The following is a 14,512-nucleotide window of genomic DNA, read 5'->3' as shown; positions in this document are numbered from 1 at the left end:
CACAGCTGTCGAGCTGTGTGGTAAACAAAATGTTCCAAACTTGTTATGCGCATCATTATGTGAATTTTTCATTCAGATGTCACTAGATCCTCTAAATTAGGATGTAGTTAAAATATGTGTAAAACTAAAAGTCCAGCATACTGAACTGATGTCATAAGACTGGCAGCTTCGCCAAAATAATCTAAGCAAGCCAGCGGGTTTTATCAAATGTAGTACCAAAGTTGTTTTGGTAATGGTAGCCTACAGTCTGTAGCTGGTATAGGAATACAATAGTGTTTAGACTTACTTTGTGCAATGTCATTTAAAGGAATATTAGCTTGCTTTTGTCGCATTATTCATATTTTGGCTGTCAAATGACCTTGTAGTTTAGTAGATCCAATGACATTTGAAGGAAAAATATACACGACAAAAAGTTTTGGGTTTGAAACATTTTTGTTTACCACAGGAAATGATTTTCAAAAACGCTGTTCATTTTTCCTATATAGAAAACCAACTTAAACCCATAGTTTTTAATATGGTCATGACGCTGGCCACAGAATGGTGCATGACTGTCTATTATTAAAGTTACTGAAGCATTTTTTTCTATTTTTTGTTTCGTAACAGGTTTTATTTGCCACATGGGATTACCACAGATAAAGACAATAATTATTGGGTGACTGATGTAGCTCTTCATCAGGTAAAGGAGACTTTTAAAGTCAGCTACAAAAGCTTTTAGCAAGTCTGCTTCCTCTCAACCTGATCTCTGAAGCGTTATGCATTGCACTGTGTGTATGTTGGCTTGAAAATTAATTGAGCTTGCATGAAAAGGTGACCTATTTTAGCTCAGCCTCTTTCAACATACGTAGCAGCATTGTGTTACAGGTTGACTGTGGTTGTTAAGCCATCTGTTGTTGCACTTTTCCCCTGGTGTTAGGTGTTTAAACTGAGCAAAGATGAAAAGGAGAAGCCGCTGCTGGTGCTGGGTGAGGCTTTTAAACCAGGCAGCGATAGGAGCCATTTCTGCCAGCCTACTGATGTAGCTGTAGACCCTGAAACTGGCAACATCTTTGTGTCTGATGGCTACTGCAACAGCAGGATCCTCAAATTCTCACCAGAGGGCAAATATCTCTCTGACTGGGGAGCAGGTACACACCCTAAGACACTGCAGTTTCTGTTTACATTATTTAGAAAGAGCTGGAGAGAAGAGTAGACAATACAACCACAATGTGTACAGGTGATATGATGATGTGTACAGGTGAAATGATACAGTGCAACTTAAGAATACTCCTAAGCAAGTCACTGTCCTGTGAATGTAATGTAGAAGGTTCACAGAGTTTGAGAAGGTCCAGAGAAGAAACTCCCTTTTTTCGTGTGAAAATAAATAAATACATCACTGTACTTCAGATTAAGTTGATGCCCTATATGGTGCCTCGTTTAAAAAGCAGTATGGGCTGAAACATTTCTAATAATGTGAGCTGAAGTGCTGTATGCTGACTAGATGGACATATGTAAATGTTTTTTTTTGTTTGTTTGTTTTTTGTTTTTTGAGAGAGCTTTTTCTTATAATAGTAATTATTTATTTGTTGAGGTCTTTGTACGACAGCCAGAACACAATGAATTAATGAATACAGCCTCTTTCTTGAATGAAGAAAACTATAATAAAATATTTTTTTTCCTAGACATAACTACACTGTTTTCACATCTTTTTATTGATGTTTGTTATTAAGTGAATCTATCCAACTCAAAAATAGAAAACAATGCATTATATTATACAACATTACCCAGTATTAGTTGTTGATTTTTAGTAGGATATGTCATGTTTTTTAATGTTAACTGTATTCTGCTTTGTTACTCTTGTGTGTCTTGTCTTTAGGCTGGTTGGACAGGCGACGACGTGTGCCATTCCAGATCCCCCACAGCCTGGCCTTTTTGCCGGACAAGCGTGAGCTGCTAGTGGCTGACCGAGAGAACGGCCGTGTTCAGTGCTTCATGGCTGACACCGGCGAGTTTGTGAAGGAGATCAAGAGAGATGAGTTTGGAGGAGAGGTGTTTGCTGTGTCCTACGCACCTGTGCATGGTGAGCTTGAAAACCATCCAGATCTGTACAAGGCACAGTGCTACTCGCTCTGTTGAGTGAGTGCTGGTTTAACAGCGCAAGAGTAACTTTTCTCAAGATGAAGATGTTAGAAAGAACCTGAACTGATGGTTTAATCATGGCTATGATTATACAGCTATACAGCTTTCTCAGTTATTATGGAAACAAATACATCTCCACTCATCATATTTTTTTTGTTTTTGTAGCTTCTTACGATTTGTTTGAAACCTATAGAATATTAGCATCATATTAAAATAATTTTCTAATCTGCAACTAAATTGATTTTGTTGAAAACGGTGAGTTTTTTTTCCTCTTCTCCTTTGACTTAGAGGCTGAATACCTACCTCATTGAAATAATATTCCATACAGCTGCAATGCAACATATAAATACTGCAGTCCATATAAAACAAGTGCGAATCTATCTGTCTTGGGCGTCTGTCACTGCTCACCGCTGCATCAGTTCCAATTCACTGCCTCCTAGTTTAATATGAATCGTTGGTTAAATCGAGCAGCCCCTTTGACAGCTCCTTTGATGATTAATGCAAAAGCTGTATCAATATTTATGTGGAACTGTTTCTGGGGCGACACGTCTCTCATGCTAATGTGCTGTTTCAGGTGGGCTAGTCTATGTAGTGAATGGAGAATCTCCATACGGCCACTCTGCCCCTCTCCGAGGCTTCGTACTCAATTATTCAACCAATGAGATCCTGGACATGTTCGCACCGGACACACAGGTGCTAACACACACATACATACACACTAGGGTGGGCAATATAAAGGTATGATTTCACTAAATGATAAATTATATCACAATGTGTTTGTCTGAACAACAGCTTGTGTCATGAAAGTAAGCAGAATTGGCTATGCTTAATTAAATGTAGTGGTGCACAGTAAATGAAATGTGGTTAATTACTGTGGTTTTAACATAATCTGTTTTTTGTGTCATATTTTCATGTGTTTTATAACATTTCATGCATTAAAAGAATTAAAAAATCAAAAAAGGAGTAAAATGAGTAAAAGTAAAAGGAGTGAAAAATCTAATTTACACACATTCTCACTTATCCCAGATCAGCCAAGACATGTTTGGTCTCCAAATATTGTTTTTTTAGTTTAGCACAGGAGCAGAGAGGCTAATGTTGCTAACACACACTGGAAGTTGCCTAAATCTTTTTTTGTAAATGTGTTCCCAGAACTTGTCTCAGCCTTCTAAAACTGCATTCATTAAGGCTGCACAGACTTATCGATGTAGTTTAGGACACAGTATGACTTACTGTAAATTGTAAAATTGAACAAAACTTCACTCTTTAATTGAACACAGTGGGCAGCCACTTTAGACAGGTGTTGTGCTGAATTGTTTTTTTTAATAATCTTCAGTTTTATAACTGAAGATGTATGTTTATAAATAAGAACAACATAAATTGTGAATGTAATCTAGACTCCCTATGTTTACGTGATGCACATGACTATAAAGTGGATTTTCAGCACCTGTAGGTCTTTAAATGGCTGACCACAGTGTTCCACTAAATGGTGAGGTTTTTTCATTTTTATAGTTCACAGTAAGTCAAACTGTGTTCTACAAGTTTGTTTGACCTTAATGAAAACCTAGATGCGGTTTGAGAGAAGTTTTGAGGATGTATTTATGGAAAGGATTTGGGTGGCTTGTCTTCTAGTGTTTGTTTGCAACTTTAGCCTTGAAGCTCCAGCGCTAACCTAAAGAATCAACATGTGGACATCAGAGCGTCTTGGCTGAATAACTACATCAGAGGTAATTGTAAAATTATGTCCTGTAATTTTTCTGTTTTAAGAGTGAATAGAAATATTAAATGTCATGTATATCATAAATATACCTATTTTCATGTATCGTGATTTTTTTTTTACATATCACCCACATAACACACACCATGTTTCACAGGCACAGTGATGGCTACTCCACCTAACACAAAAGCCTCAGCTTTATCTGAAAATCCCTCATATTCACCCAGAGCATGAAACAGGGATTTCTCCTTTAGCTTTATACCTTTCTTACGAAACCATGAAACATCCAGGCCTGGTGTTGTTTATTGACAAGGGTGGATATGATATGTAATGTGAAGGTATAATCTAGTTCTGTTCTCCTGCTTTGGTATGATAAGCTCTCTTAACAAACACGGTAAAACCCAGCTTAGCTGGGCTGGAACAGCATTACAAGTGATTACATGGTTGTAGCATAGCCTGCCTGACTTTGGCTGTGATAGTTTAACTGCTGTGAAATGCACCATGGGATCTAGGGCTGCATAGTCTTTAACCGTGTCACATTCACTGATTGAACAATAATGGGTTTTTTAATAGATTGTGAGGCATATCATAATAATCACTATACTAAAATTTTGTCTGATGGGGTCATATTGGTACAGTGACCATTCTGTGTCCCTGCAATATTGTACATTTAGGTCCAAACAAGCCTGTAGTGTTTAAAATGTAAGAGACTGTAGAGGAAGGTAATGTTTGCCTTTCGGGTAAAGTATTTTATGCACTGGAAAGCTTGACTCACTGTAAACCTGACCGCTTACCCAAAGCACTGTTGCTATAACAACACTAAAAGTTTGATTTGTCAAGGCCTACATTTCATAATGCTTTATGACTGGACTATATTGACGAGGGAGAAGCACACAACGCCATATTAGATTGAACAAGGCTATACTTAGAATTTGATTGCATTTAATATATGTGCAAATAGATGTGTGTGCATATTCTCTGAAATGACTATGTACAGCTTTCCTATAAACATTTATTGATTAGTCTGAAAGCTTTTGTTCCTGATTGATTATCCTGTCTGAGGTGAATTCATTTTGTGCTTCCTCCCTCTGATACCACTTAAAGGAATTGAACCAAGTTGCTGACTGCCACTGGACATTGTCATCTTCATCAGGCTAACATCTTTTTTCCAGTCACAGCAGAATGACATCATCATGTCTGAGTGTCTGACTGCCAGTCTCTCTGATTAGATGGACAGTATTATGCAAAAATTACAGACCACCTTTCATGTTTTAAATTCTTAATCAAAACAGCCAGAAAGTTATTTGTTTTCCAGAGGATATTTTGGAGGAGATGTGATATAAGATAACCCACAGGAAGTGGAAAATCGAAGTATAAATTAGTGAAAAAACAGGAATTTCCAAAATTATAAAAAAAAAAAAATTATCACAAGATACAGAAAAAACGGGACACGTAACAACCATGCAAGACCTGGTCGACCACCAACACTGTCAATATTTGATGACAGACCTGAAAAAATACACAAGTGCTTCTGTCCATCCTTTCACTATGAGAAGACAACACTATGGGTCTGAAAAGACGTGTAGCTGCTAAGAAATATATATACATTATAAGTTAATGTAATGCACCTTTGTACCTTTAGGGTAAAAATTGGACCCTAAGGACCATGTTCTACCTTTGATGGTCCGTTTACATTGTTTGAGCCTTATGGGACAAAAAATGTACCTGTACAGTAACTTTTTCTGACTGTACTGTATGTTGAAATTGCTGTATTACTGCAATTGCTGATTGTAATGCATTTGTAAACATGAATAATTAACATATAACAGTAGCATATGGTGCCACACTATAAGTGTAACGTATAGTAAAAGTTAGCCGATAGCACTGAATTTGTTGAATTGTTTGCGTTTACTACAGATGAGTTTGCTGTTAGTCAAGTTTGACCCCACTTCTGGCCATTTATTTGTGCTCAGTGGTGCTGCTAATATTGTGAATGTTGTCTCTTTTGGGATGTCTTCCACTATTAAAGGCAGTGTTTATCTCCGTTCTGTGCTCTTCTAAAATACATTTGAAAAACCCTTAGTGAACTGTAGCATGGCAGACATGGAGGAGCTGGTGCTTTTTGGAGTTTTTAATCCGCATTTTTTACTACAATGTAATACAGCTCTTAAAATCTAATGTGGAATGTCTTTTGTGTGTTGTTTTATTTTATTCAGAAGTTCAAAATGCCTCATGACATCGTCGTCACCAAGGACGGGAGTGTCTTTGTTGGGGATGCTGCCTCAGACTCAGTCATAAAATTTGTGCCATCTGAAAGTAAGTTTTGTTTAATTTCTTCTCTTTTAATATCATAGCTGTCATAACAAAACATTGTATTTCTAAAATGGTAACTTATAGGAGAAAGAAATAAACATTGTCCTGTAATTTGCAAACATTTCTGTGTATCCATTCATCATGAAATATCATGTCACACAATGAGCTGGCGTTTTCAAATAATAAAAAAATAAGTTATGATGATTTGATATGACAGTGAGGATACACTCATCTCACTACACAAGTGCTTAGATGATAGTATGATTGGATTTAAGAAACATTAATAAGGTTATATTAGGTTTCAAGGTTATGTTAATGTTAACTGTATTATCCATAAATTATATTAATAAAATTCCAAAGCCCTTGACACATATAGTTCTGTTCAGAAGTCTTATGCAGCCATGAACATAGTTTAAAACTATTTATCTCTGCTGTATGTGTATTTTGCCAGTAAAACACTATATAACAGAATGAGTGCAAATAAACTCAAATACAGTAAAACGTAGCAAGATCGTTTTTAAAAAAGTTATTAATATCTTGATTACAAGAATGCAGCCATTGTTTGAATTTGTTCATTTCCATCAGCAGCACCTGACTTACTTAGATTGATTGGAAAAACTAGGTATAGGATGGTAACTGTACTAGGTTTCCTGAATGAGAGCTTTGGAAATGGTTAACACACTGTCACTGTCGAATATTGTTTATTCGTCTTGATTCCAATGTGTTTTTAATCAAATAAACACATACTGCCCAGGCAAGTGGCTTTAGATATCACATTCTCAGATTTTTATAGATTTCTAGTGATCACAGTAATTAAATGCAGTTTAGTGTAGTTTAGATTGATGTACACATACGTTAAAGACTGCGCTTGTGAATGCCTCATACAGTATAGCTGTCCTTCATGTTCGTGATCCTGGAGTGGTGTGATGAGAGCGGGGGTGTTTTTCACAGTGTCAGTCAGGCAGTTGTCCCTTGTTTACAAAGAGATGTGCTGTGGACATGGCGGTACATTCATAAGATCCTGAATACAGCCTTGAGATGACTCATAGCCAGCACCGTCATGTCTTTTGAGCGCTGTTCAAAGTGAAAAACACTGCTGTTTCCAACAGTGACTTTTTAGGCCTTCACAAGTTCAGCTCTTACATAAGGGCCTCATTCGAGAGAAGGTGCCTTTAATGAACAGCTATTAAATGTCCTTGAAGAGTATACAGACCTTTTGTTTTTACACAGAAAATAAGCATCACTTTTTTCCCTTTTCCCTTTCAGGAGCAGAACATCGTTCAGTTAAAAAAGGAGGAATCGAGGTACAGGAAATTGAAGGTACACAATTTCTAACGGTTGTTTTCACTTTTGTCCTACTCGACTGACTGCGGCACACCATTTATCAGTGCCATGTCCTTTGCTTCCAGTTTTTTTTCCTCATTCTGTGGATGGGGAAACAAACAAAACTTGGCGTGCCAGTTGACATTTCAGACTGTCAGGGCCTGCGTGTAGAAACGTGTAAAGAGAATAGTGAGGGCTTTAAGGCTGTTTCTAACACACTCTGCACTAGATAATGACAGAGTGCTGCAGGCTTCACAGCCACACACTCTTCTCTCTGTCTGCGGGCTGAAATGAACTTCATGTTTACCTTGTCAGAGAGCAGGTATTTGCTTAATTATACCGCAAACCTAAGCTAACAGTTACATTGTCTCTAGTTGTTTAAGCAGTTCTTTCCTGTAATGGAGTAATGACTCTATTCGGCTATAATTGGCTATAATAGACTGACAATAGTACAAAAGCACACTGGCAAATTTTGGCCTGTTGACATTGACATTTTTAATTAATCACAGTGCTTTAACTGTTTTTTTTTTCACCTTAGATCATATTTCATCATAAAAGGAAAGTGTTCATTTTTAAGGTTTTTATGGTGTTATGGTTTAATTGATGGCTTGCATAGCTGCAATGAAAAGCAGGTCAGACTTAGCTGAAAAAGTCTGGAGGGCAGATTAATACTAAATGGGTACAAATTCCCCCTAATTTTAAACAAATTATACATGCAAAAAGACAAATGTATAGTCGTGTGCAAGACTTAGGCACCCCAGTCAAATGACATGTTTAGTTGAAAAAAACTGAACACATCAACAAGCATGTAATGTGACAAGCTTTTGCATACAACTGTATCCAACTTTTTTTAAATTATAATTGTAATTCTGCAGAAGTTACATAACATGAAACAACCTAAAGTACAGCACGTTTAACTGCTTCCTTTTAGAAACAGAGACGTTCGTCCAGGCCAATTTGAAGCCCATCCACAAGCCATTGGAGCAGTCACCCAAGGCCACAGTGCAGAAGCTCCCAGAGGTTCCAGAGAAAGAGCCAGTTCCAGCGCAGCAGGCCAAGACTCCAGAAGAGAAGGAGAAAGAGAAGGGGAAGATTGCGAACAAGGCCAGTGCTCAGGGTTTGTCTCCTGGAGTCATCACCACTTTGCTCCTGCTCCTCCCTCTGGTGCTGGTCATCACCATTGGTGTCTTCATCCGCTGGAAGAAAAGCAGGATGTATGGAGGTAACTAGCACAGAGATAGGGCTGCAACACTTAGTCAACAAAGTCAACGAGTTGTACATAAAAACAAAAAAGTGCTCTGTAACACTGTAATGCAATCTGTTGAAATGATGTACACAATCAGCAGATTGTAGTGCACTATTGGAAGCACTGTGGGCAATATGGACTTTATTATTTTGTGCACCATAAAAGAGGTATAACTTGTTACACAGATGGTACAGCTGTGATGGGGCTAAGTTAAAGGAAACCACAGAAGATGTAATTGTTGGATTAGTTAATCAATTAATCAGTTAATAGCCAGTAGCCTGTATTTTCTTGTCAAACAAATTAAGATTATCATATCTCCTTGAAAGGCAATGAATGAAGTGCATCCTCATTGATACCCATTAGTCTAACCAGCAGTCAGTCACTTTGTTTCTTGCATTGCATGTACGCCTGAGTGTAACTGATAACAGTTTCAGATGCCACATGTTTTGCAGTGACCCGTGGATTCTGGTGTGCACTTACCTGCTTGTGTGGAGACATTCTTAAAAGTGGGGGGGTGTTCCAAAGGGTGCCAAAAATGGTTCTGTATGCTTCATTTCGTGCCATAGACGAACAGCTTCTGGTTACCTAAAGAACCTTTCAATGGATGGTTCTTTTAAAGAACAATTTTTATAAATGTGTGAGAAGCCTTTTCGTTTAAAGAAGCTCAACATAAAAGCTCCACATAATGGAAAAGTTCTGTACCAATTAAGGTTCTTGGTAACATTTTATTTAGATAGCCCATTGCTGATGCCTTGCATTTAACTTGCTTTGTATATATAATTAAACTAAATATTCATTAAATTTACCTTAATTTTCTGTAAAGTGGCCCTAATCCTAATCCTGCCCATAACCTCAATCCCAAAACATAAACATAACCCTCAACCTGGTCCTAATCCTAATCCCATTGCTGTTGAGAATCAGTTTTCCCCAGATTGTTGTTAATAATTTCAGCATCTGTAGATAATCTGTTGCGTGCTATCCAAATAAAGAGGAGCCTAGGACACATCCAAACCAAGTACACATCCAAACAATGAGCTATTTGGGAACCTTTATTTTTAAGACTTTATGTATTTTCTGGAACAATATTGTAAATGTAGAAAGTTTGCAAAGTAATGCAAGGCTGAAATGGCCCTCATTCAGTATATCACATAAGTGTCCACTCATGGGCACAGTGGTTGAATGGTATAGTTTGAGATTTCCTACAGTCCAAAAGAAGTGATTGAATCTTGTACGATAGTCCAGTGAGCTGACGCAAGTAGTTAACAAATGTATATGATGACTCATGCCTACAAAAGATGGATCTGATGTACGTGTCTCTCTTGTGTGTTTTTTAACAGATGGCCATGAAGTGAAGCTGGAGCCATCAGGATCCTCAGGAGGACTCTTGGGTAAACTCAGAGGTGAGTGAGGAACACCATTCACGGTTCCTCTTCAGCAATAAGATATCGCTTTATTTATAGTTCAGTTGCGGTCTTTATACTCTGATTAAGCTTCCAAATCAAACGTGAAGAAACTTGAGATATAAAAAAATGTGTATTTAAGACAGCTGTGCTTAAAGTTTCAAATTTAAATCAAATGTAAGCAGTTTTTCCCCTGAATGTTGTAAATCAGCCAAGACATGTTGGGTGTACTGGAGCTATGAGACTAATGGAAGCTTATGCTCCATTGTGCATTGTACAAACTGCATGCCTAAATCATCACTCACTTACCTCAAATCACATCAAATTGTTACATAATATTGAGTAGACTTCTTTCTGTGGTCTGAAGATTGCTTTAGCCACTGTTATGTGACATATTTCCATCCATTTTTAAGATTACAATATTAAGTCGTACAGTGTCAGAAACCAGAAGCAGTGCCACAAGAAAAATCTACCCATGAGAAACAGTGTTGTATTTCTGCCAGCAGTGTGTTGCTATATATCTTTAATGCTTCCAATAAATCTAAAATAAACAAAAATTAAAACATTTCTTCAATCCAGTGACTGTATCTTGCAGCGGAATGGCTGGTGGAATGGCCAATAAGGTGTCTGCAGAAGAAGGTTAAATGAGACAGAATTTTTCGTTTTTTTTTAACATTGAAGTAATTCAGTTAGTACCATTAAGGCATTGATATCCAGCTGAGTGTGTGATGAGTTAGGCAAGCAGTTTGCATGGTGCTACAAGCTTCCATTACTTGTTAGCTACATTAGCCTTTTAGCTCCAGTGCAAGACTAAAGAATCAAACTTCAGACACCAAACATGTCTTGGCTGTTGGGCTACTTTTAGAGTAAGAGAAAACTGGCACTGATTTTTTTTGACCCAGCTATCACTTTAACTAATTGATGAGGCTTTTCTGTAAAGATCAAAAGACAGAAGTACTGGAAGCTTTTTGTTTGCAGAAGATAATGCAAGCATGTCTCCACCCAATCAAGTGATGTATTCTGAAGTCCAAGATATTGCTGCAGCCTTTAAGAGAGACCCACTGTGGTCAGAAAGCCTCTCAAACAGGCACCATCTGTTTACATTCCGCACAGCGGCTGGATGGACCCCGTTTGGTCCCTGAGGGCTGAACTTCTGCTCTCCTCCAAGGTCAACTGCCAACTGCTTGTGTGAAGTTTCCACCCTCCTGTGTGTATATGAATGCTGGGCCCTGTCATTCAGACACAGACATGCTGTGCTGTTTCAGTTTATGTACAGAGTGCTGGCTCCTATGACTCTGCAGCAATGTAGGGCCAGAGTTTAGACTAAGCTCCCTTCAGCTAAGAGCTAGCAAGTAACTCGCTAATTGGCAAGGGCCCAGCTTTTAAAATGTGCTCTGAAGCGCAGAGCCCCTGAGGGTACTTTTTAGATGGTATTGAGAGATCCAATAAATGTAATTCATAATACTTTGCGAGCTGTCACTTTTTTAATGGTAGGGTATGTTCTCTAAACGACTTTCATATCAGATGGAACAGGGAAATGAACAGACGGTTCATTGGCTGCAGCTTAACTCAAGTGATGATAAAGTGGCCAGAGAGGTATAATCAGACGCTGCAGGTGTGTGCGTGTCGGGCGCTGTGAACAAAACACACAGGTTTATGACTTTTCATCTGAGCTCTTACATATAGTACAGGCCAAAAGTTTGAAAGTCACTTTGTAAAAATAAACATTATACACTCACTGGATGCTTTATTGGGTGCATTTACAATATAGGTGCTCTACGATCACATAGTTTATCTGTTTCTCTACATAACTTTTTAGTCCCCCGCTTTTTCCCATTTATCAGTGGTCAAGACCCCCATAGGACCACTTCGAAAAGTAATTTTTGGGTGGTGGGTCATTCTCAGTATTCTGGGGCTGATGTGTTAAGCCTTTAGTGTGTTGTGTTATGTACAAAACTGGTGTACGATCCAAAATTGCTTGGGCATAGTAAAACATATATGCATTTTAATGGAGGGCCACATAAAATGTAGGAGGGGTGGGGATATTACATGTGCAGCTGATTACATATTCCACTTCGTTGACTGAAGTTTGAGCAACTCACCCAGCCATTTTGGTGCAGATTTCTCTTCGCCTTTTAAAGATTTGTAATAGATTTGTATCAGGGTCTTAAAAAAACACATGATGAAAAATGTCAACTATCAGAATAACACTGTTTACATTGTTAGGATCGGATGTATATATGTGAGAAGACGCAGTGCAGAATATGCTTTAATATGGCCGCAGTATGCGCATGCAGTCTGCTTTATTGTTTCTCAATGTTTTTCTTAGCAGGGGTTAAACACAACCCCTGCAGAATGTTTTGCTGTAAAGGAACTTATTATTAACACTGCTATCTCCTTACAACCGAATCTGTGCCAAACGAGCAAGCAGTTAGTGCACCGGGAAATTTGTGTGGGCAGAAACTGATCACTGATGAAGGAACAGAGCAGGGGTGGGAACTCCGGTCCTGGAAGTCTGGATTCCTGCACAGTTTGGTGATTGTACTGCTGAAGCAAACCTGATTCAACTCCTCAGTTAATTGCCAGGATCAGCTGGTGTGTTTGAGCGGGGAAACCAGCAAACTGTGCTGGCTCTCAGTTCCCACACCTCTGGACTTGAGGACAACTAAATCAAACTGTGCAGCAACAGATGAGCTATCATCTCTAATGTCTCCAAACTGTACTAAGAAAGAACCCACCACCCAAAAATACTTGCTCAGTGGCTATCCTGTGGGGGTCTGATCATTGGAGAAAGAAAGGCTAAGAAATTATAGACAGAAACAGATGGACTACAACCTGTAACTGTAGAACTACAAAGTGCTCCAATATAATAACGTGTGTGCGTGTGTGTGTGGTATATGGGGGGGTATATGTATACGTGTGTGTGTGGTGTATGTGTGTGTGTGTGTGTGTGTGTGTGTGTGTGTATGTATATATGTTAGAGTACATGACCGTACATCAATATTTTGGCCAAACTTCCTAGGTAACAGTAAAAATGTCATGTATTGATTGTTGGTAAACTGACATAATGCGAAAATACTTTAGAAACTAAAAAAAAATTGCTGCTTGCTTTTTTCTTCTTGTCATCAAAAACTGGGCTTTTTCCTAAAACTTCAGTTTTAACTGTCAGTCAAAATGAGCTACTGTACTGTATGTCTGTGCATGAAGCACCTTCTTCAAAAACCTCACAGTGCTTTTACCTACTCTGTTGTCATGGAGCTCAATTAGGCCACATCTCAGCACTCTGACCTTTTCTCTATCTTCCTCCAGGCAAGGCTGCAGGGACGCTAAACTTGGGGAATTTCTTTGCCTCCCACAAAGGCTACACACGGCAGGGTTTTGACCGACTTAGCACAGAGGGCAGCGACCTGGAGAAGGACGACGAGGACGCCACTGACTCTGAGAACGAGGAGTATTCAGCCCCGCCTCCCCCGGTGTCCGCGTCCCGGTGAGCCGTCCCATTTCAAAGCCGCCCCCCGTCCCCCAACGCTCGCAACGTCAGGATGTACTGCAATCATATATATAACTGTTCGTATTGGCTGCCAATATATTTTATTTATTTGTGCGAAAACCTTTTTCTCAGTAGGGATGTTTGACTGCCACTTTAATTTATGATTTTAAGGGACCATGTAGAGGAGCAAAACACTGGTAGACTTAAGCAGAAATCTTTAGGGTTATTTTTAATGGAAGGGAAGGAACGAGGTAGAGTTGTTTTTTTATATTATGGTCGACAAACTTCTTCCAGTAATTTATCAACTTGTTAGCTCTTTTACGTTTTCAGGTAACTGGTCCAGACATTTGTTTGATCTCCTATCTGTACATTTGTGCCTTTTTGATTCTGTATTTTTCGCCTTCTGCAGCACCTATATTACTACAAATGTGCCACTTATTTCAAAGCGCTGCTACTGTCACCTGTATTTTGATTTTTGTTGTGCCGCATTCAGAAAAGAAAGAAAAAAAGATTATGTATCTAAATCTGTATTTACTACATTTTTCCAAGCAGGATGTGAGATGTGTCTGATATTTGTTGTGACATACTGAGGTTTTATTGCAAGAATACTATTTTCAGTAACAATGTTATTTGTGTAATAAAGTGTCTGCAAAGCATCACTCTTCTGGCACGCGTCTTTAATCGTGTGGATGTTGTGTTTTCAGATATTTGACAGCTTCACATAAGAGGAGCATAATTAGCAGGTATACAAATATATAAATAAATATGTAAGTATGGATGGAAAGTTGTTATAGAAATAATTCAGTCCACAGTAAAAATTCACATGGCTTACATCAAACACCTTTTTATCACATTTCTATCAATTCTGCCAAACTTCAGTAAATATTCATGTGTGTCTCCGCCACACTGAA

At 38.4% G+C, this 14,512-nt stretch overlaps 1 protein-coding gene across 7 annotated transcripts in view; it reads left to right on the top strand.

The window, feature by feature from the left end:
• The window catches only part of pam (peptidylglycine alpha-amidating monooxygenase), an 87,229-nt gene extending 72,969 nt beyond the window's left edge, over positions 1-14,260 (top strand). For all 7 annotated transcript variants that reach the window (XM_036595116.1, XM_036595119.1, XM_036595113.1 and 4 more), the window contains 9 exons: positions 604-676; positions 914-1,124; positions 1,853-2,056; positions 2,690-2,808; positions 6,046-6,145; positions 7,409-7,462; positions 8,397-8,687; positions 10,049-10,111; positions 13,421-14,260. In XM_036595116.1, the coding sequence (XP_036451009.1) occupies positions 604-676; positions 914-1,124; positions 1,853-2,056; positions 2,690-2,808; positions 6,046-6,145; positions 7,409-7,462; positions 8,397-8,687; positions 10,049-10,111; positions 13,421-13,602 (1,297 nt within the window). In that variant the 3' untranslated portion in view covers positions 13,603-14,260. The remainder of the gene's footprint in view (positions 1-603; positions 677-913; positions 1,125-1,852; positions 2,057-2,689; positions 2,809-6,045; positions 6,146-7,408; positions 7,463-8,396; positions 8,688-10,048; positions 10,112-13,420) is intronic.
• The last annotated feature ends 252 nt before the right edge of the window (positions 14,261-14,512 follow it).

This window comes from Colossoma macropomum, unplaced genomic scaffold (genome assembly GCF_904425465.1).
Source record: "Colossoma macropomum unplaced genomic scaffold, Colossoma_macropomum, whole genome shotgun sequence".
In the NCBI taxonomy this organism is placed as follows: Eukaryota; Metazoa; Chordata; class Actinopteri; order Characiformes; family Serrasalmidae; genus Colossoma; species Colossoma macropomum.
This window is presented reverse-complemented; position numbering and strand designations above follow the sequence as displayed.